This window comes from Colossoma macropomum, unplaced genomic scaffold, assembly GCF_904425465.1.
Source record: "Colossoma macropomum unplaced genomic scaffold, Colossoma_macropomum, whole genome shotgun sequence".
In the NCBI taxonomy this organism is placed as follows: domain Eukaryota; kingdom Metazoa; phylum Chordata; class Actinopteri; order Characiformes; family Serrasalmidae; genus Colossoma; species Colossoma macropomum.
This window is the reverse complement of record NW_023494800.1, coordinates 11,530,279-11,551,528: the sequence shown is the minus strand read 5'-3', so window position 1 is coordinate 11,551,528 and position 21,250 is coordinate 11,530,279. Positions and strand designations below refer to the sequence as shown.

The 21,250-nt window shown below is 38.7% G+C and overlaps 1 protein-coding gene across 1 annotated transcript in view; it reads right to left on the bottom strand.

Annotated features, from left to right (window-relative positions):
- The window catches only part of cacna1bb (calcium channel, voltage-dependent, N type, alpha 1B subunit, b), a 230,221-nt gene that overhangs the window by 2,653 nt on the left and 206,318 nt on the right, over positions 1-21,250 (bottom strand). Inside the window, exons 43-51 of the mRNA XM_036587925.1 lie at positions 18,631-18,736; positions 15,944-16,051; positions 15,306-15,415; positions 13,873-14,036; positions 13,465-13,594; positions 12,106-12,216; positions 10,119-10,157; positions 7,851-8,109; positions 496-698 (exon numbers count right to left, since the gene is read on the bottom strand). Coding sequence (XP_036443818.1) covers positions 496-698; positions 7,851-8,109; positions 10,119-10,157; positions 12,106-12,216; positions 13,465-13,594; positions 13,873-14,036; positions 15,306-15,415; positions 15,944-16,051; positions 18,631-18,736 — 1,230 coding nt within the window. The remainder of the gene's footprint in view (positions 1-495; positions 699-7,850; positions 8,110-10,118; positions 10,158-12,105; positions 12,217-13,464; positions 13,595-13,872; positions 14,037-15,305; positions 15,416-15,943; positions 16,052-18,630; positions 18,737-21,250) is intronic.

The following is a 21,250-nucleotide window of genomic DNA, read 5'->3' as shown; positions in this document are numbered from 1 at the left end:
CAATATAATTTTATGTGGTAAAAATGAGATTTTTAGTTTTGTCTAGTTTACTGACAAATGTTAAATGGTTGTCAAACTTGTCAAAAAGAAGTCTTAAATGATATAAATATAAAACAACCTGCTTGTAAATAAGCTTATAAAGTTTAAAACAAGCAAATAACACAAAATCTCATAACAATGAACTCCCAGACAAGCTTTCTCTCAGTGCCTAAATGTTGCTCTAATTAGTATCACATTTCTAAATGTAGTTTGCTAGTATAACATTCAGAGAAAGATATTTGACATTATTTGTGGGATTTTCACAGAACCTTAAAGCTGCACTATATAAGATTTCCTTGTTAAAACTGAATGAAGCAGCATTACTGAGTCAGGAGAAAAAAACGCAAAAATACGGTGTGCGAGTGCTGCTGTGAGTCGCCAAATAAAGCCTGGAATAAAACTTTAATGTAATGTAAAAGTCAGAGGTGTTGGGTCAGATGTTTCGGGGTAACAGACCGGTTTGAGTTTGTTGGAGTCAAGTGGATCTCCTGGTGATGCAGATCTGCTGGGTGCGGGTGACTGGCTGTGGCAGTGCTCCCGGCTGCCATAGCGATCACAGGAGAAGTAGCGCTGCTTCCTGTCCGCAGCCGAGGACGAGTGGTGCTTCCTCTCGTGTGAGCGCCCGCGGTCTCTCTCCCGCTCACGTGCCCGTTCCCTAGGTAATGGCTCGTTGCTCTGATCTGTCGGAGTATCTGAAAGTAGTCAGATTAAAGGTGGATGATATCAGGGAAATGTTACACTGCAATATTTGAATACATATTTGTTATGCATAATATGCAACATGCTAAAAAAAACTATACAATATGTACCATATTTTTATTGTATTTGATTTAATGGAGAACAGTAGGAAAAACAGTTCGTAAGTAACTAAGATAATGGCATAATGAACTAGCATTCAGTCAGCATCTTCTCACTATGCCGTTGACACTGCATTGTAACAAAACAAGGTTTAGGCTCTCTACAATTGGTCTAAATCTCTTTGTTGTGAGGCATGCACTTTGTCAGTGTTCCAGAAGTACTAGCAATATCTGCATATTAAGAAAGCATATCAGGACGCAATTTATTGGGATGAAGAAAACATTATCCACACATTGCCCACCTCACTGATGCTGCTACTTTACCTGCTCTACTCTTGACTGATTTACATAAATGTACTGCATGCACATAGAGCTCACTATAAAGTTCACTATAAAGTTCATAGTGAAAGCACTATGCGGAGGTCAGCGGTATGCAAAGTGCTTTTGTTTGGTCACTTTCTTGAGCAGCAGGGCTACTCTGCGCTCCTGCTGGCCTGGAGAAAGGCCACCATAAATCAGGAAGCTGTGTCTGTCCACTGTCCTCCCGACCCTTTTATCTGAAGGATGGAGGTCAGCTGCTGTCCACTAACACTAATTAACACCAACAACCATAGCGGGACCTGATCACTTCCACAGACCACTCACACCCCGCGTGTAAAGGTTTGTTCTTTGCTGTTGTTGTGGCCTTTTGAACTTAAGAGAGGACCGGAAACTAACAAATGAACACTGGATAGCATTGCATGATTTAGCTGCTTAAATGGCCGGGGCCCACTACTGGGCCCAAAGTTAGATTACACACTTCTATAACCTAAGAAGAGCTCAACCAGTTTGCACTGACATCCCTGTAGTTACCAACTAATAAGCCTTAGTATCTAATAAGCCTGGGGGTTAACATGGTAAACCATTCAATTCTAAGTTTCAATTCTTAATTCAATTAGACTGACACAAGACTGTATTCTGCTTATGAACAAATCAAATTTCATATGCAAATTTGACACAGATGGGCAGAGACATGCTCATTATGTGACTGAATGCGGGCACTGAATGTCAGACCGTCATGTCACTGTTAATAATGTTGAACAGAGTTGTGGGTGATTGCTGTGCGTTATGTAGCTTTATACAACAGCTTGTTCTGGCGATACAATCTGGTTGGTTGAGATGTGCTTCATCTGTGCTGTTGTGATAACTGTATGATTTTTTCACAATAACTGTATCATTCCACAGACCATTGGTTGCTAAGTAACAGGCCACTTTCCGCTACAGCTAACTGTTACAATGTTTCTGGATACTTCTGTAATATAATATCTGACCTGCAGCTGACAAAGCGACATTCAGATTAATCTGGTAAATACTGAAAAAGCTAAAGCTGAACCTGATATTATGACAGTTTCATGGCTCAATCCATAATGCAAAAGGCCACTACTTTTTTTGGTGGATGGAACCAGTGCCAGTGTTAAAGAGTAACTACACCCCACTATTTTCAACCAACTCCACCCCTGGATCAACTTTGAAAAATGCTCAAAAATGGGTGGGGGATGCTGGGAGGGGCACTGCAGTGCTGTTCAGGTTTGGAGGTGGGGCTGGGAGGGAAACCGGTTGGGCTGGGCTGCTGTATTTTTATAGCTTATGTTAACTACCAGAAAATATGGAGCGAGACAGAATCAAACAGTACTTTTGCAACTGAGAGGTCTTACGAGGCTGATGATTTTTCTCTACTACCATCCTTATCTTTGATGAGGGAAGGTGTTTCTGATCAGGCAGCGCATCTTGAGTCTTACCAGTATGAGCCACTGACTCAATCTGCCGAAGAGTTAACATTGTGCCAGAACAGCAAGTGGGAGAGGCGTCTGAATGGCAGAACATTCCCTAAAACCATGACCGCTAGCTTCTAATTATCTGTTCAGCAGGTCCATATTCGATAAAACAAAGAACAAAGCTAAAGATAGTCTCTACAGATGAAAGCTTGACACAGTCAGTAACATTTAACGTTAAACTTTTCTGAACTTTGTTGCTTTCCGTAGTTCCAGTGTTGCTTGCTGTTGATTTCTGTTCAGTGATCCATGCCCAAGGGTTTGCTTTGTGAAGAGAAACGTGAATCGGATGCAACACCGGCAGCTTTATGAAGACTTGTAAGAATGCTCACTTAATCGGTTCCTCAGGTTACCTACTCATACACTGAACATTAACAATAAAATGTGCTAATCATAACATCTTTATTACAAACTGAGCTTAGATTAATTGGGTTATTCACAGTTGTTACAGACATCATGATAAAAACGTTATTTTTCACAGTTTGGAAAGATGTGTTCACATTTTAAGCAAAGCTGGTATATTTTATTATTACAAAGCAATGCATTTCAGCTGTTAATGGAAAAAAGGTCTTAGGGTGTGGTTACTCTTTAAGGCACAGTTTATGCAGTATTTGGGGCTTCTTTACTTTCTCTTTATTTTGCAGAACTGCCACAAAAAGCAATAAAATGCTCAAGGTTGATGTTATTCACAGAATAACACCACCTCTCAAGTTTTATTGCTTAAATGGTTGAAAGCTGTATAACATCTAGAATGAAGTTGTAATAAAAATAACATTCATAGAGTCTCACATTCAAAACGTAGAAATCAAATCTCAAGGCAGTTGACAAGAAATTACCATAAATTAACCTTCAGTTATTAAATTGAACATTTAAAATGCCTACCAGTTTCAATATATTTTATATAGTTTATAAAATTTTAATCAACATAAGTTGTTATTAGGTAGAATCACATCAGTCATTACTAGGATAATACGCTTTATTCAACAGTTGAAGAGTTTTGTGTCAATAATAAGACAATTTGGAAATTAGAGATGTTAATTAAGCTGTAAGAATTGTAATTTTGTGTTTTCAATTCAGTTTAGACAACAACAATGTTTTGCCATAGTATGAATCTGGTATTAAGTATTATGTTACCACCAGTCAGAATTCTGGTACTGGGGTGCCATCAACCATATATGACACTATGAAGATGCTGGAATTGGAGCACACAAAAATATCAAAGCTCTACAGACAGCTGACTGTAACTGATGAGACAGTTTTTGCATTCTGTTGAGAGCAGATCTGAAGACAGAGTGGAGGAGGCTGCTGACAGCAGGTCCTGACTTCTGTTAAGCCTAGTTAACAGCAGACATGGGGAATGTTTAAGCTTCAGAGCTAATAGAGAGAGACAGAGCAAGAGGCAGAGCGATAGGGAGATGGACTGTCATGAGGCACAGAGAAAGGGGGGGGTAACCTCATTCAGTCATGGAGGGGGCAGTCGAGTATTAGCACAGAGGGGCTCTTTTCGCAGTTAAAGCACAGAGCAGCCAAGAACAAAAAATCAAAAAATCAAATCTCTACAAAAGCTGATTTTCTTTCAGGGCTTTGTAAGTCTCTTTCTCAGTCAGAGTGAGTGCTTGCCACAGTAAATCCTACACCAAACCTCTTTGGGAAGCGACAGAGACTCTGCCTCTATAACCCGATCACCATAATCCCATACGGAATTTCAATCACTGTGCTATGCAGAGAAAATCAGGCTTTTTTCCTAGAAGACCAAAGCTTTATGCTTTCTACACTCTTTAGAATAAAGGTGTCAAAAAGAGTTATTTTGGTTCCCTAAAGAACGTTTCAAAAACTGGATCCTTAAAGGGCCCATATCCTACATTTTTAATGTATTTTATTTTTCTCCCTTGGGGTTCACTTCTACAATGTGTGTGGTTTTATTTACCAAAAACAGCCATAATTAATTTTCACATCACCATATTCCAACCTCTCATTATCTTTTAGCATAAAACAGGCAGTTGTTGTTATTGTGCTTCAATGAAAAACAGTCTAGGATGAAACACTCCTTATAACTTCAGCATGTTAATAAACTGCTATAGGCTGAATAGCGGATATATGTAAAGGGAGGAAAATTCAGTTTATTATGATATGAAAGGTGCTAACACTTTACTTGAAGGGTCTCTATATAACACATTCATATTTTACATAAACACTTCATAACATGTACATGCATGTTTAAATCAACATTCATAAAGCACACGTTTTACTAATTAATATGGGCTACTGTGTCATTTTACTAAGATACATTTTTAAAGGGATATAGCAAGGTCATTTTTTGTTGGCTCTCCAGAAATGAGGTGTTTCACTGAAAATAATATAGTTTCTCAAAATAAAAAAATGGGTACTTTTATTTTAAAAACTATATTATTTTCAGTGAAACACCTAATTTCTGGAGAGCCAACATAAAAATGACCTCGCTATATCCCTTTAACCATTAAGTGCTTTGACACTTTTTAACCATTGTTTCTTCTTAAGCATTTGTGTTTTGCACTTGATTTTTCTTTCTCCTTTTTACTCTCTGTGTCTTCTTTAAAATTTTATTGTGCCAAAGGGTTAAATTAACAGTCAATATGTTGTTAAGGAAAACATTATTTATCCTAGGTTTAACCTGTTTGGGGTTAAATGCTAGCACTGTTAGTGATGTGCTTTCTCGCTTATGGTATTGGAGAAGGCACAAGTATAATTATGCATTGGTTATGCCATTTAATTGACACTCTTTGAGGTTAAATGTTGCATTCTTATCCCAAGGATTAATAAATTCCATTTTGCCTTTACCTCAAAAGTGATGGAAGTTAACCAGACTGAAATTTAGAAAAGTGACATGTAAAGCAAAGAAGACAAAAGTATACATGAAATGTGCCTGAGTGTCAAAGCACTTACTGACCAAAGGGGTCAAGCGAGGTCATTTTCATTTTGCCTGTCCAGAAATGGTGTTTTACTTAAAAAATGATAGTTTTCAAAATAAAAAAATAAGGACTTTTATTTTGAACAATATATCACAGTAAAATGATATAGTTCAAAATAACATTATGTAACACATGTATACTAAATGTTGATTAAACATTTATGAACATGTGATAAAGTGTTTGAAATATGTTATGAATGTGTTATGTAGATGTCCTTCAAGTAAAGTGTTACCGAAAAGGTTCTCATGAAATGTTCTTTAGAGAACCAAAAGTGCTTTTTCTATGGCTTCCCTTCAAAGAGCCCTTTTTCCTCTCTCTATAAAGACAGACACCTCCAACTTTCATGTCCTCCAAAATGACTTCTCTTATCTCCAAAATGACTATAACTTCAATTAAATATGATTATGCTCAGTGCACTATATGTAACTGCCTTACTATGGCATTTATGACATTTGGCACTGATCTAATTACATTAGAACTAAATTAGATTTTCTCAGTATCTACTGTGGAAACTAATATACCACCCAAATTATATCTTGCAGGCACAGACAATCCACACACTACACTTCCTTTCCAAGGGGACTACTTCAAGACATATAGCATTCCATTCTTGTCTGCACAAGTTACTGTTGAGAAAGTTAAGCTGATTTACTGTATAGAGCTGCTAAAGTTTCCTAAGCTGGTTTCATCACTTTGTCCATGATTGTTCCTCCTACTTGTGCTGTTCTTCACTCAACAGGTGTTATAGAAAAACATCTAGGACAGAGTGGTTGTGTTTATCTGAGCGCTGTCTTACAGAAGTCACAGCACTGTGATATGCTTTTACAGTAACACACCTTAGATTTTAACTGTAATATATTTAACTGTATGTGTGAGTCACAGTCAGAGGGGCGTCCAGTTCTAGTTCTTGAAGTCCAACCTTGGTGTACACACCTACTATATTTGAACTTCTATTTATCTAATTAAGATTTCCATTTCTTTGCTGGTGGAGGGACGAGGGCTTAAGTTGTGCCAAAACAAGCCAAACCCAAATCTGATATAAGACATACATTTATGAGATCTTTGAATGCATGAAACCATAATACTACTATCTCCAAACATCTCCCTCTATATGCCCATAACAAAATCGGACTAAAACATAGCTAAGTATGATATTTCAGTTAATCACGTATGCATTACAAGCCACATCACACATCCACATGAAGTGAACAACGCCACAGTTTCACTTTTTTTTGCAGGTCAGTGTTCTGGTATGAATCGGTAATGACATGCAGACAAAGTGCAGTAGTGCCACATATCAAGTAAACAGTAAAACACTCCAGGTAATCATCATTTAGGAACTTACACTATGCACGTTAACTCTGGTGGTATGTTTTATGAATCTAAGTTGTTTAAGTGATTAATCTTCAGTAAAACAACTGCCTCGTGTCATGGTTACATTATTACTCATGATTTTGCAAAAATGCTGAGTTTGTAACTGTGTTTCAGAAACTTCTATGTAAGAGAATATTTGTTCCTTAAAAACTTTGTTAAAGCACTTGTTCATTCTAAGAACCAACATTTTAGATAAACCTACCACACATATGTAACACACATTTTTAATTGGGAATTCAACCCAATTTTTAATATTTCTCTATACTTAATTATTAAGTCATTTAGAGAGGTTTGATAAGAAATGTGTTCGAATTTCTTTACAATAGTGGTGATAGGAGTCATGATGTCTAACACAGCCATAACAAATATAGACATCTTATTTTCCCTCCAAAACGACTAGTGAACCTGCATATGTCTTCTGAGCGTTTATAATCATGTTGATAATAGCAAAATAGCAGTAAAACCAACAAAAAAATAGTCTTTTTATTCAGTATTACTTTGCCTTAGAACCTCTCCATCATGAGTAGGTTTAAAAAATACATACAATCTCAAAATTATCATAAATCTTTGATATTCACAACCATTTTGTGCTATAGTTTTCTGTGAGGGAGCTTTTAAAGGCATTACACTCTACAGATGTCTGGTTCCTATCACCACCACTGTGAACAACTGTGACTCAATAGGTTTCTCTAGAATGGAGTATCACACACCAAACCACTCTGAATGACTCTGTTTATATCTTAACAGCTTATCTAAGCAAAAAAAAAATCTCTTTAATGCTGGTCTTATGCATTCCTGGACCCAGCCCATCGACCTGCAGTGTTCAGTACTCAGTGTTCCAGAACCTCTTAATTAGGTCTGTGGCATGTATGAAAGTGTATTCTCACCAATAGAGCCTGGCTGTTCCTCACTGATGGCTCGGTCCAGTGACTTGTGCTTCTTGTCTCTGCGACGGTGGCAGCGGTGGTGGTGGTGATGATGATGATGCACTCTGTCCCTCTCTCTGTCCTGGGCCGGGGTGGGAGCAGGAGCTGCTGGAGGCCTCTCCAGAGCGAAGTCCCTCAGGCTGAGCTCCTGCCCACCTCTCTGAGGAGTTAAAGAAGAGGCCGAGCGCCGCATGGGGCTCACATCCGCGATGGGCTTGACGGTGGACAAACGGAGAGAGAGAGAGAGATGAGAAGAGAGAAAGAGGTCCAAATGGGACTGCACCTCACAGAACAGCTAACCAAAGTGACAGATCACCATGGAGAGCCGGACACCAAACACACCAGCTGGACACCACACGCACTGTCACTCTTAGAGCGATGCGCAGGTCACACCTACGACTGACACGCACACGTCCTGAAGAACAGGAGAGGAACACCGCCAAGGTCCGATGCAAACACTCTCTTGTTCGAATGCTGTCATCGAGATGCTGCTCAACATTCACAGATGAAGTTCCAGGAATAGTTGCTAGAAGAACTATCCAAAGCCAAGCAGCAGCCACAGCACAAAGAAGAATCGTAAAGGCCTTCAAACACCTACTACTGAGTGCTTTATATAAGGAGATTTTTTTTAACTGGCAAATCATCAGAATCAGCATGTAGTCATGCTTCTTTGCTATTTGAATAGTGGGTCTGTATTTTAAATATAAACTAAACAACAGTGCTTGCTGCTGGATTCTTCAATCTACTGGCCAGTGCTTGGTGAAAAAACAAGATTTCAGGTGTTGGCTCATCAGCGCAGTCTGACACAAACCAACTCACTAGTGCCACACTGTGGCACAAGCTTTACAACACTTCCAAAGCTGTGCATCCACTCTGACCACATCATCTTGACCATGGTTACCAGTCACACTGTAGGAATGAAAAAGCGATAACACTGCTGTGGGCTTTAGTTCTGAATTCTACCTAATATACACTTTTAAAAAAATAAAAGTCCCTAGATGAGTTCTCTGGAACAATGCCAAATATAATTATAATAATAGAAGCCGTTTTTTTTGGTATCTGCCGATGACGATGCCCCAGGGTGCAAATTCGGTCTGACAAGTGGGGTTACAGATTTTAGGGGGCTAAACAAAGCAATTCAAACATAAAACTGTGTAAACGATGTATGTCTACAACTACACTAAATCATATTGATATCTCATACACAAAAAAATTGTTGCGGCATATGTCAACAAAACAATCACAGCATAGTAAAGAAGTGTTACAATTCCAGGTAAAGTTAGTGCTTCTTTATTTTTTCTAATTACTGACTGTATCTAAATGAAATTTATGTTGGGTTTAATTAAAGTTTCGAACTTGAACTGACAGCCACATAAACACACCGATGAAAGAAAATTCAGAAAGGATAGAAAATAGTGAATTCTGTCAAAGCCATGAGGCTGAGGGATACTTTACAATGCTGTGTTACAGATTATTACTTAACACTACAATAATATATTTAATGATAGTTTTAAGCCTGAATGCCCATTTAAGTTTAAAGAATCTCCACATAACGATAAGATTCAATATCAAATAAAGTGTTTTTTTTCCAGAGAACCACTTAGCATCCATTATTTTTAAAAGTGTACCGCTGTATCAGGTCATGGCAGAATTTCATGCGCATCATGCAAATCATTTGTGAAATTATAACAAATATAGACGCGTTCTAATACCATAAAAGGATTATTTATGTTTTCTGATTGAACTAAGACCTTAAGTAACCCTGTACAAAGAAGGATGCAGAAAGAGAGGAGTGCACCACTACCACCACCCGAACAGAATCCACAGTTACACTGCACGTACACTACACTCACACACACACAATACACACCCACTATATACATACAATTAATAACGACCCACCCAAAAAAGCAAAAGAGCTTTTTCATGTGATAATAGAATATGATGAGTCACTATGGCCATGATGTATTATTATCTTCTCAAATGATCTAACTTTAAAACAAAATCACTCTACAGATAAACAGATTTATCAGATTTTGTTAACCTGACATAACCTATTTATATCTCTGTATCAGTCAATAAGGCAAGCTAAGAGAGCATGGACTGGAATGGGCAAAGCACATATAGGCCAACACAGAAATGAGTGTGGGTGTGAGTGAGAGAGAGAAAGAAAGATAGAGAGAGAGGTAAAGAGAGAGAGGGGGTCTAAACAGTTGTACATACTGCTAGGTACGTCCCGGTGGTTTGGCGATAGTGGCTCCGCTGTGGGACAGGAAGAGGACACACAGGTGAGGAGAGCAGGGGCGCACACACACAGCCGACACGGACACACACACAGCATCAGAGCAAGTGGAGGGGGGGGTAAAACAGACATGAGAGCAGAGGAGTGGGGGAACAGGTGAACACAGACACTGAGACAGTACTGAGGCAAAGCAGAGAAAAGATATGTGATGATTCAGTTACATGTAGGAGTATGAACAAGACCTTTTTAAATAATGACCTGTTTACACCTGGTCGTTTCCCTGTTTACGGCTGGTCATTTCCCTGTTTACACCTGGTAGTTTCCCCATTTACAACCGGTAGTTTCCCCATTTACAACTGGTAGTTTCCTTATTTATACCTGATCATTTCCCTGTTTACACCTGGTCATTTCTCCATTTACATTGGCTCATTTACATTTAGTCTCCCTCTCTACACCTGATCATTTCCTTGTTTACACTTGGTCATTCCTCTATTAACACCTGATCCTTCCCCCGTTTACATCTGCTCATTTGCCCATGTACAACTGGTAGTGTTCCTGTATACACTAGGTCATTTCCCTGTTTACACCTGGTCATTTCCCTGTTTACACCTGGTCATTTCTCCGTTTATGAGATCGGAGATATCAGAGATTACGAAAGCTTGCAACCCTCACAGGCTTCATAAGTTGCATGAAATGACCAGGCATAAATGAGGCTGAAGTTTCAATGTGAGATGAGAAGATGTGATTGAGAGATTGATGAAGAAGGAAGTAGAATGAAAGTGTGCAGGAGACAGTATGCAGGGGAGATGGACGGACAGAAAAGTGAGACACATTAAGACAAGAACAGACGAGAAAAGACAGGAACAGACAAGACAACAAACTAGCATACAGGTGCAAAATGATCAGACGGACATATTAGACAACAGGAAAGACTGTGATAGCTCAAAAATCTGGAGGGGTCGTTTTTAGTACAGTTTGGTTTATCCACACCTGATTCAACTCAGCAGTTAATTACCATGTTACAGCAGGGATATCACCAAACTGTGCTGGACTCCAGCCCTCAGTTCTCTACCTCTGCACTACATGGACCATTGGTGGTAAAATAAAAGAAACAGCTAAATGCACAATGACATACATTTTTAAAGGGAAACTAGTTCATTATCTAGGTATAAAATGAACAAACGTCTCTATGAATTAACAAAATGAACACACACTGCACATTTTAAATACACAAATAACCACCTGAATTGCAGTTCTTTGATATTTAAACACAAAGTAAGTAAAGAATATGACTACAAGAGATTACACAAAAATACATCAAAGAGATTCAAAGTATTTTGGATAAAATTCATCAGAATAAAATGTCAAAACCTAAAATATAAAAACATAAAATAAGTAAAGTAGCATGAATCACAGGTCAGGTCTAGCTGATATATTTCAAAATATGCTGATATATTTCTATATACTTGACTGAAAAAATATCATTAAAACATTCTTACTAACATTTATACTTCCACACACTTACCAAGTCCCAGAGTTATAGACAGGTGTTTTTTTTTATTGTCCATTTTACCTCTTAATACATTTATTTGAAATCTCTACCTTCTCTATGTTTATATATATAATCCACCCACCCAAATTATCCAATCAAATCCATCCATTCATCCATGCTATCAAAATCATTCACCCACCATCCAATGTCATGACGGATGAACACAGCTGAATGTCTTTTTGTCTTATTTGTTTGTTTTTTTCCCTCCTTCAGTTGTTTTACCTGTTGTAGATCCATTTATTTTGAAAATCTCTTGGCCATGACTATGCATCAAATAAATGGTAACTCTGGAATCACATCAGCAAACTGCTCTTCTTCAGCAAATCTATTACTACAACCATCTGTGTATGAACTAATGCTGCCAGTCACATGACAGACTGAGGGATGAATGAGAGTGAGACGCATCAGAGGCTTACCTGGACGCCCGCACTAAGTCTGGGCATCGAGGCTGCCCTCCCGTGGCCCTCCAGTGTGGAGAAGCCCCCTACATCAGAATCATTCTCCATATCCGTCATCTCTACTAATTCCTGCAAGATCCACATAGCACACACGAATATATACAGACATACAGATACACATGTATCACAACACATACAGTACAGAGATATTTACATGCACGACGGTTTGACAAAGACACAAATGTGTGATGAGCTTGTGTAAATGCTGGACTGATTAGGAGTTAGGAGAGACTGCAAATAAGTATATGTCCTTCAGTGATCTATGTAGGAATTTAGAGGCTTGCATAATTTACTGCTTGGCTACAGTGGGCTGCATTAGGCTGCAGTGGTCTACAATGGGCTACAGCAGACTACAGTAGACCACAGTGTTCAACAATGGGCTACAGTAGGCTATAGTGGTCTATGGGCTACAGTGAGTTGCAGGAGGACAAAAGAACACAGTGGTCTAAACTGGACTGCAGTGGGCTACAGAGGCCTACAGTGGCCTGCAGTGGGCTGTAATAGGTAACAGTGGACTGCAGTGAGTTACAGAGTTCAACGGTGGACTGCAGTGAGCTAAGGAGGGCAACAGTGTTGTTCTATGTAGTCTCAGCCTCAGATGCTCAACCCACCCACATCAGTGGGCTATAGGGGGGCAACACTGGGCTGTAATAATCTATATTGGGCTATAGTGGGCTTTAGTGGTCTACAATGGGTTAAAGTGGACCATAGTGGTCTACAGTGGTCTACAGTGGACTACAGTGGACTACAGTGGTCTAGAGTGAGCTACAATGAACTAAAGTGGACTGTACTGGTCTATAGTGGGCTACAGTGGATGGACCCTACACCAACACGGGTACACAGTTTGATGAATACTGTATGCTAAGATGGCTTATTGGCTACCCACGCTGCTGTGTGTATAGACATCCATTCACTGTTTTTTGTCTGTCTGCTTTAAAATACACTTTTCTTAATCAGGCTACCTGTTTCCTGCTTTGCACACCGTGTCAGCAATGAGCCCTTTAGAGAAAGCTATAGCCTACAGGCACTTTCCAAACACCTTTTTGGTGTTGCTGTCACAGGATGCCATTGAGCCATTGTATACTTGGTTTAGTGATGCAGGACTGTTTTGAGAATCATATGCATCAACGCCACAGAAAAACAATGAAAAACAGTTCTTCAACATTCTTGGCCATGGTGAGCAAAGACAAAACACACCAGATGCTGTGGTCATAGCCAGAAGTGTGGGTTGCAAGACTGGGTTACTTGGCTGAATTGCTGGTGGGCCACATAAGCTGGTTATACCTACCAGATTTGTCTGACAGGGGACTTAAGTACCTGAGGTTTTGTTGTGTTTGGCATATCTTCTGAAAGACCCCGCTGGACAGAATTTCTGCTCCTCTGCAGCACTCCTTCCTGAGGTGTGTCTTCTGATGGAGACTTCTTCATGGCACTGCTTTGGCTTTGCCTATGATCACACATACACAAAGTCCAACCAGTTTTATGGAATTTTCCATTTAGTCATGTACTAATCCACACCCCCTCAACCCAAAATTACATTTACCTAAAAAAAACCTGACGGATGAGCAAACCCACAGACGCCCACTGGGACAAGTCATCTTACCTTACACATCACTAATAGACTGACTATTATGCATGACCACATTGGGCATTTTATAATGTTAGGCACTTGCTGAATAAATAATAGTGTCAATAGTAACAAGTCCAGTGTTCTGAGACACTCACACTGCCTCCCCGTTGGTCAGGAGAGGGGATGTGGGTGGGAGTTCTGGCTGTGGAGCTGCATCAGGTAGAGGACGGGATGGCAGCTTGGTACTCTTGATTGATGACTCTTGATCGTGTAAGTGGGTGAGAGGCAGCATGGGCTTGAAGAGTGCTCCCATTTTACTCTGCAGGACAGGGAGCAGTTTACAATGCAACACAATTTGTGGTTGAGATAACAGAAGTAATATGTGTTGGATGTTTTAACCCCTAAAAGTTGCAAGCAAAAACAAAAGCACGATTTCATTAGTGTACTTGTAGCTTAGAATGAACCCTTCATATCTACATACGGAACAGGTCCTCTGCCAGCAGAGGACACCATGTTGCGGCAACATGTTTCTACAGCAGCCCAAAACAGACAAACTAAACACTGGCTCTAAAAATTGCCTTTTACATTTTTTACACTGAAGCAACAGCTTGAATTGGTGGCACTATAGCACTGGCTGGAAGACGTAGAAAAATGAAGACTCGATGGTTGCTGCTGGAGCTGGCTAACCATTTTGTGTTGTGAGATGTTTGAGAACGTGAATTTTGACAAATGGAGGATCATACTTATTATTTAGCACAAGAAAAAGCAAAGGATGGTGAATCTTCACTGTCAAAATCATGAAAAAATTGCTACTGCAGGTTCTACTACACACTTGGAAAGGGAGGGGTGAGGGAGAGTTATTCAGTTGGTTGCAATCTGTAGCTTTACCACTATATGCCACTAAATCCTACACACTGCACATTTAAGTAGTTATGTTCTACCTGTGATTCATAATCTTTAGTTAATCATTATATAGCAGTGAATATAAACATTTTCAATCATTAACTGTTGCGACTTTATAATGTGTTCATAAAGATATACTGTATTACTTATTACGCCTCAATGTAATAGATTCATGAAAAGCATTTAGAGTGCTTTGGTTATTTGTATAGTACTGAGTAAATGGTTAATAATTCAAATGGTAGCACTTATTAAAGAAACAAGTTGTAATGGCATAATTATTAACCAACATTACCAAACCCTTAGATAAGATAATTAGATACATTGCTATTTATAGGGACTTGTTATTACAAAGTGTTACCAGCATTCTTCACATTTTTGCTGTGCTTTGGTCACAGCTTGACATTGAACCAAACGAAAAAAGTCTACAGTGCAGACTTGAACCTGTTGATACGCAATGTAAATCACATGTAAACGTAATTAAATGTGTAATATAAATGTAATTTAATACATAATTAATCACATCTTGAATAGTATAGCAAAACAAAAGTAATAACTACGAATTTCTAAGGGTTAATCCCATATAACCTCAAATGAAAAAGTTAATTGATTACAAAATACATTACAAAATCACAGTGCATCCTTTGATCTCATTCAGTTCACTTTCATACCTTTCTGAGTTCCATACCTGTGGGCCTCCAGAAGGCTGCTGCTGCTGAAGCCTCTTGGCGCGGTTCTGCTTGTAGTAATCAAAAATCATCAGGGCAGCATACACCTTCCCAACCGTCAACTCGTTATCTAACACACAGAGATGTGTAGAGTGAGGAGCAGTAGAGTAATCCTTTATTAACATATTCAGCATTGACTGAGATTGAAGAAATAGGGAGGAAAAGTAAGGTGGCTGAAAAACTATCACCACATGTCAAAACTGATATTTAACATATAACCAGGAACAAGATTACACAGACTGCTCGCTTAGTGACTATATAAACCGCTGTCTTATTGCCAGACAAACGAAACCGCAAATATCTCCCTATTGTTTAGAAAATCGGAAAGCATTGGGGGAAAAAAAAAAAGACATAAATGACCACTGGATGGCAGCAAATACATATAAAGCATACTCAGAATTAGTGAAGCAGCAAATGGCTTTAATGTCCTAATAATACCTTCATTTTGAAAACCATTAGAATATCCATTGTTCTCTAAACTGAACCATAACCATGACATCACAGCAATGGAAGTTCTAGAACACCTGATTGTGTTTCATTTGATCTAACATCAACATTTTAAAAAAGAGATCCCAGAATGCAGTGGGACAGAACTCACGTTTATGAGGGGTGACCAGCAGGTCCACAGTCTTTGGTGCCAGGCTGGGCCACACTCTATTAATCTCTCTCCTCAAGTCAGCATCACACAGCCGCTGGGCCAGAACACCTGCCAACAAGAGCAACAGTAACACCGAAGCGTTCGTCACGTTACTTCATTATGCTAAATGGTACAAGTGCACTCTGGTGGCTCGTAAAATCTTCATTTATTCCTGGGTGAGGAACCAGTCAGCTCAAGAGTCAGAGTAATCTAGGGATGTCCCGAAGGAGTTCTGTGGATAATATAACCAAATAGTGCTCACACGTTAGTGAAACCAGCCTTTTTTTACGCAAGCTGTGCTTTATGGCCATTTATTTTAAATGCTGCTGAACAATCTGGAATAATTTTTGGTATTTGGGTCAATCACAATTACAACTGCAATTATAAAGTATTTACATGAGCCACTCACACATGCCATATGTTGTTATTTTCAGGGTAGCCTAGGCTACTCAGATATGCCATTATTTGACATGTAAATGCTAAAAGAGTTTTGCTATCTTCATGAATTTCGCTAACAAACATTTACTTAGTGTCTGCAAAATTTTGTACTTTTTTGCTTATATTTTGCTAGATTTAGTGTGTCTGAAGTGTCACTTCAGATACTTTTTTCAGACATTGTTTGTCTGGAGTGTCTGAGAGCTGAAAATGTTTTGATGGTGGTTCATGCTATGTCATTTTTGAGTAAAAATAAATAATTAGCACAATCCAGCCATGTTTTCCACTGATTTTATGTCTTTCTGGATTCATGCTGAGTGCTAAAACTCAGATACACTGCAAGACAGCCTTTATTTATAATTTCAAATTGAGCTGCATATTTACAATCAGCTGTTTTTAATATTAATGTAAGTAATAATAATATTTATGCTATTTATTGTTAAATGTTAAAATGTGTTTTAGGGCCTGTTTGTGTGATTTTGAGCGAAAGATTGAAGTGCACAAATGAAACAGTGCCCCCTGTCACATTACTGAGCCCCTCCCCCACTCTCTCAGTGCAGAAACAGTGCGGAGAACATGCTGCCTCAGTCTGACTGTTTGTGAGGTTATTATCTGTAATGAGCTGTACATTTCTGATAATCAGCACTGAGCAAAAAAAGGGCAACCTGAATTGAAAATGGAAATTATAATTTAATATACATCATGGCGTTCACTTTTATACAGACGGGACAAATCTAATCAAGTATCAGAGGAAAGAAAATGTAATGTTGGCCAACGGCAGCCTCAAATAACAGTGTCATGATGATATGAGTTTTCTTGTCAGAGCAGACTTTTCAAACCAGCAACCTCCTGTTTGCAAGGCAATAATGTATGAAGTATAAATCTTCTCAAGCAAGAGGTCTCTTTACGAGTTTCACACTGTCTCAACTAAATCCTTGATATTACAATAACAAAAACTTTATTTATTGATTAGCAGGTCATTTAATGCCCATACTGCTTATAGTATGTTTTCTTGTTGTTCAACTACATAATGTAATGTTCTCATAAAGAGGCATTATCAGTTGTTTCAGGATGTTCAGCAATGTGGTGCTGGTGAATCTCCATGTTCTCTCAGAAAAAAGGTACTGAACTCTCACTGGGGTGGTACCCTCAAGGGTGCATCTTCAGTACATTTATTTAGGGAACATAATTGTACAATATTTTTTAAATTGACTCCACACACCCTGTCTTGTTTCTAGCATCTGTTTTTAAACAATTATGTACCTTTTTCCTGTGAAAAAAACCCTTGAACCTTAAAACCATTGCTGTACCTCTGAGTGTACATTTACATTGTTTGTACCTTGAGGAATGAAAAATGTTCCTTTCCTTCTAACAGTGTAGGCGGTCAGTACTGCGCTTAAGCAGGCAGCCAAAAGTGATGAAGCTCGTGTAACTAAAGCCCACCCACGAGCTCCGTTCCCGGGTCAAGACTGACCTAAGCCTTGCTTAAATATATCGTAAAGAAGGGCCAAATAAAAACACAATTAACATACATGCCTCATATACAGTCTGAAGGCAAAAAGGGCAGCGGCTGAAGACCACTCTGGGGTCTGTTTGTAGACAAATCTGCTCACTACTGCAAATCTCAAGAGTGCAATCAGATAAAATAGTCCAAAAAAGGACTGGAAGTAGGAGTAGTTGCACATATGTACTCAAAGAGCCCAGTACCTTTTTAAATGTTGTTAAAAAAGTTGTTAAATTGTTTTGAGAGAACGTGTGCAACCATTCAGGGCACAGTTCAGATTGGTAAATGCTTATTACTGTTTTCCTTCATCAGAGTAACTGTAAAGTACAACTGATGTGTCACTTATATTCCTATGTTTTATTGAGGCAAACCAAATAAAATTCTACAAATTTGTTAGTTTCTGTTCTTTACATGTCAAAATAAATGCAGTAACAGCACTGAGAAATTGCATTATTAATGGAAAAAGGTAGATCACATGGCAGAAATAGGCATTTAAGTGTTAACTGGATTAAAATATGCCTCATTCTGCACTGATACTGATTTTCTATAGGATCGAGACATCCCCATAAGAAATCATTGATTTTTTTGTATTAGTGCAAGTGAGGGGAAGGTAGGAGGCGTTTGAGCAACTGGTTAAAGCGAGGTACGTCATGGCCGGTAGTGGGTGGCGCAGTGCTGGGAGCTGAGTGGGCATGAAGTGGGCACGCACCTGATGCCAGTTTGATATCCAGGGCGGTGCGTATGAGAGCCATCAGCGTGGACGTGAAGTGAACAGTGTTGTCATCTGCAATGGGCATGTTCATCCTCACCAAACGCTGCGGAGAGTCGCACACATGAGGACATCAGCATCAGAAACACACGTGACTGAGCCACACAGCAAAGACCAGAACACGTACTGACTTCCTAGAGAGTCTGCTGGATGTGCTGGGTGAAAGAGCTCAGTGCTGATATGCAGATGCTTCTGAATAGAAGGAGCTAAAGCTGCAGAATCTTATGGGAAATAAACCTTTTATAGAAATGTTTTTATGTGCTCAACCCAGCACAGCAGACGACTCTCTAGGACATCTCAGAGAGAGAGAGAGAGAGAGAGAGAGAGAGAGAGAGAGAGAGAGAGAGAGAGAGATATATAGAGAGAGAGAGAGAGAGAGAGCATTCATATCTCATGCAGATGCTGAATAAGGAGAATGAAGACAGGAGATGCGTAGCACACAATGGACAGTGCATCTGCTGCAATGTGGGTGCAACACTTCACAAACTATTTCACATCACTTGCTTCAGCCTTTTTCAGTTCACTGCTGTGGCTTTCTGCTAGAGCTGAACATTTCTTCACTGTCCTTAGAACAGCTGAAACCTTCGAAACATTAACTTTATAGGAGAAGAAAAACAATCTTCTTGTTAATCTGTTAAAGGGCCCACATATAGGAAACCAATTTTCCTTGCTTTAATGAAATAAGGAGTTTGATGTCATATTTAAACAAAGTTAAAGTTTCAAAACATACCATTCACTCCCCAGGTCATGTAGTAACAAGCAATGGAAACTAGCTCAATTGCTTGTTACTGCATGATGTAAAGTTTGTTTGTTGATTTTTTTTTGTTTATTAAATGAAACTAAGTTAACACACCCTCTACAGAGAACACATTTCTGCACATATTAATGCATTATTTTGCTGATTTTGACACATTGCAAACAAACAAACAAACAAACAAACAAAACAAACATAAAACGTGACCTGTGTAAAAGTTATGGTATAGTTTTATTTTTTCCAATGTTAAACTTAACAAATATATGGAAATGTTCACTAAAATTAGCAGACAAATCCATATTTAAGTGTGTTTCCCATAGAGGACACATTAACTCATTTTTACTTAGAAAATCAACAAAACATGTCATTTGACCAGTGGTGTTTAAACTTTTGCATACAACTGTATTAAAGGCTCAGAGTGCCTTAAAGTAGCAAGTATTAAGGGTTAGAAAATATAAAAAGTTATGATGTAAAAATAAATTAGGATTGTTTTAGCTAAATAAACCCACATATATGTTATGTATGGACCTATGGACAAAGAATTTAGGACATGGGCACTTTAATATAAGCTGTAAAAAGTGGAACAGGGCAGAAGCTGATTTGAAGTGTTGTTAGGATTGAACTGATGTCAAATGTTGCTTCTGTTCATCTAATTTATTTATTTTGCTTTGCACTGTTTAATTCAAAGCATTTAACTGAGTTGCATAAAACTATCTGCAAATGAATTTCTGTTTTTATTTAAACTTAAAACGTTGGATTTTTGACATTCCTGTTACTTGATTCGCCATGAACAGTTTAAAAATGGCAATGGGAACTTTCAACTAGTGTTAAAAAAAAAAAAAGAAAACAAAAAGTTTCGATGCTTACTTATGACAGCGATGATATGCTTCAAGTAAGTTCGCTTCATAAAACAATCGCTACTGATCAGGGAAATGCAGGCTTAAAAGTCTACAGCACTTGTTCTCTCTCTATTCAAACACAGCTGCACACACAGGCGTCAGATTACTGTCCATCAGATTATACATACAGAGCGGGGCCAGTCAGTCATGAATCACTTAGATGAGTGTTAAAGATGATAAAGATGGCTATAATGACTGTGTTTTCTTGCACTTTCACAAAGCCAGGAGAGAGTGAGGGGAAGAAGAGCTTCCCTCAGGGATGAAGGAGCATCGCCTCCTGTGGTAACCATGGAGACAGAGTCAGAGGAAAAGGGGGAAAGGGACATGATGCGTACAGGCCTACCTACAGCCCAGTCCACAGAGCCATGAAAGACCACCCCCCACCACACATGCATATGCTAGGGCTGCACGATATGGAGAAAATATGAGCATCACAAGTCTATGTGTACGTATTGTGACACATTCAAAAATATATAGTTTTGTTTTTACTTTGTGCTCTATTTCTGTGTAGGGTCTTCGTTGTTTAAAGGGGAATTCAACTAATTTTTCAAAATTCAAAGTAAAGATATACACAGTCATTCAGAGAGGCTTGACATGAAATACTCAATCCTAGAGAAACTTACAGAGTCAAAATTGTTCACAGTTTACATGGGGTGTCACCAGCAGGATTCTGCATATTTAAGACATTTAAATATCTGTGTTGTAGAGATGGTGCCCATCACCACCCTTGAAAAGAAAATATGATTATGCTGAAATTTTAGGTAAAATAGGTAAAATTCCTCTTCAATCGGTTTATCTTTTTTTTCAATCTATATTTTTGGAAAGAAATCTGAGCTGGTATGTTTCTCTCCAATGCACCATTTCACATCAAAACACTCTGAATGACTCAATGAATGACTACGAATGT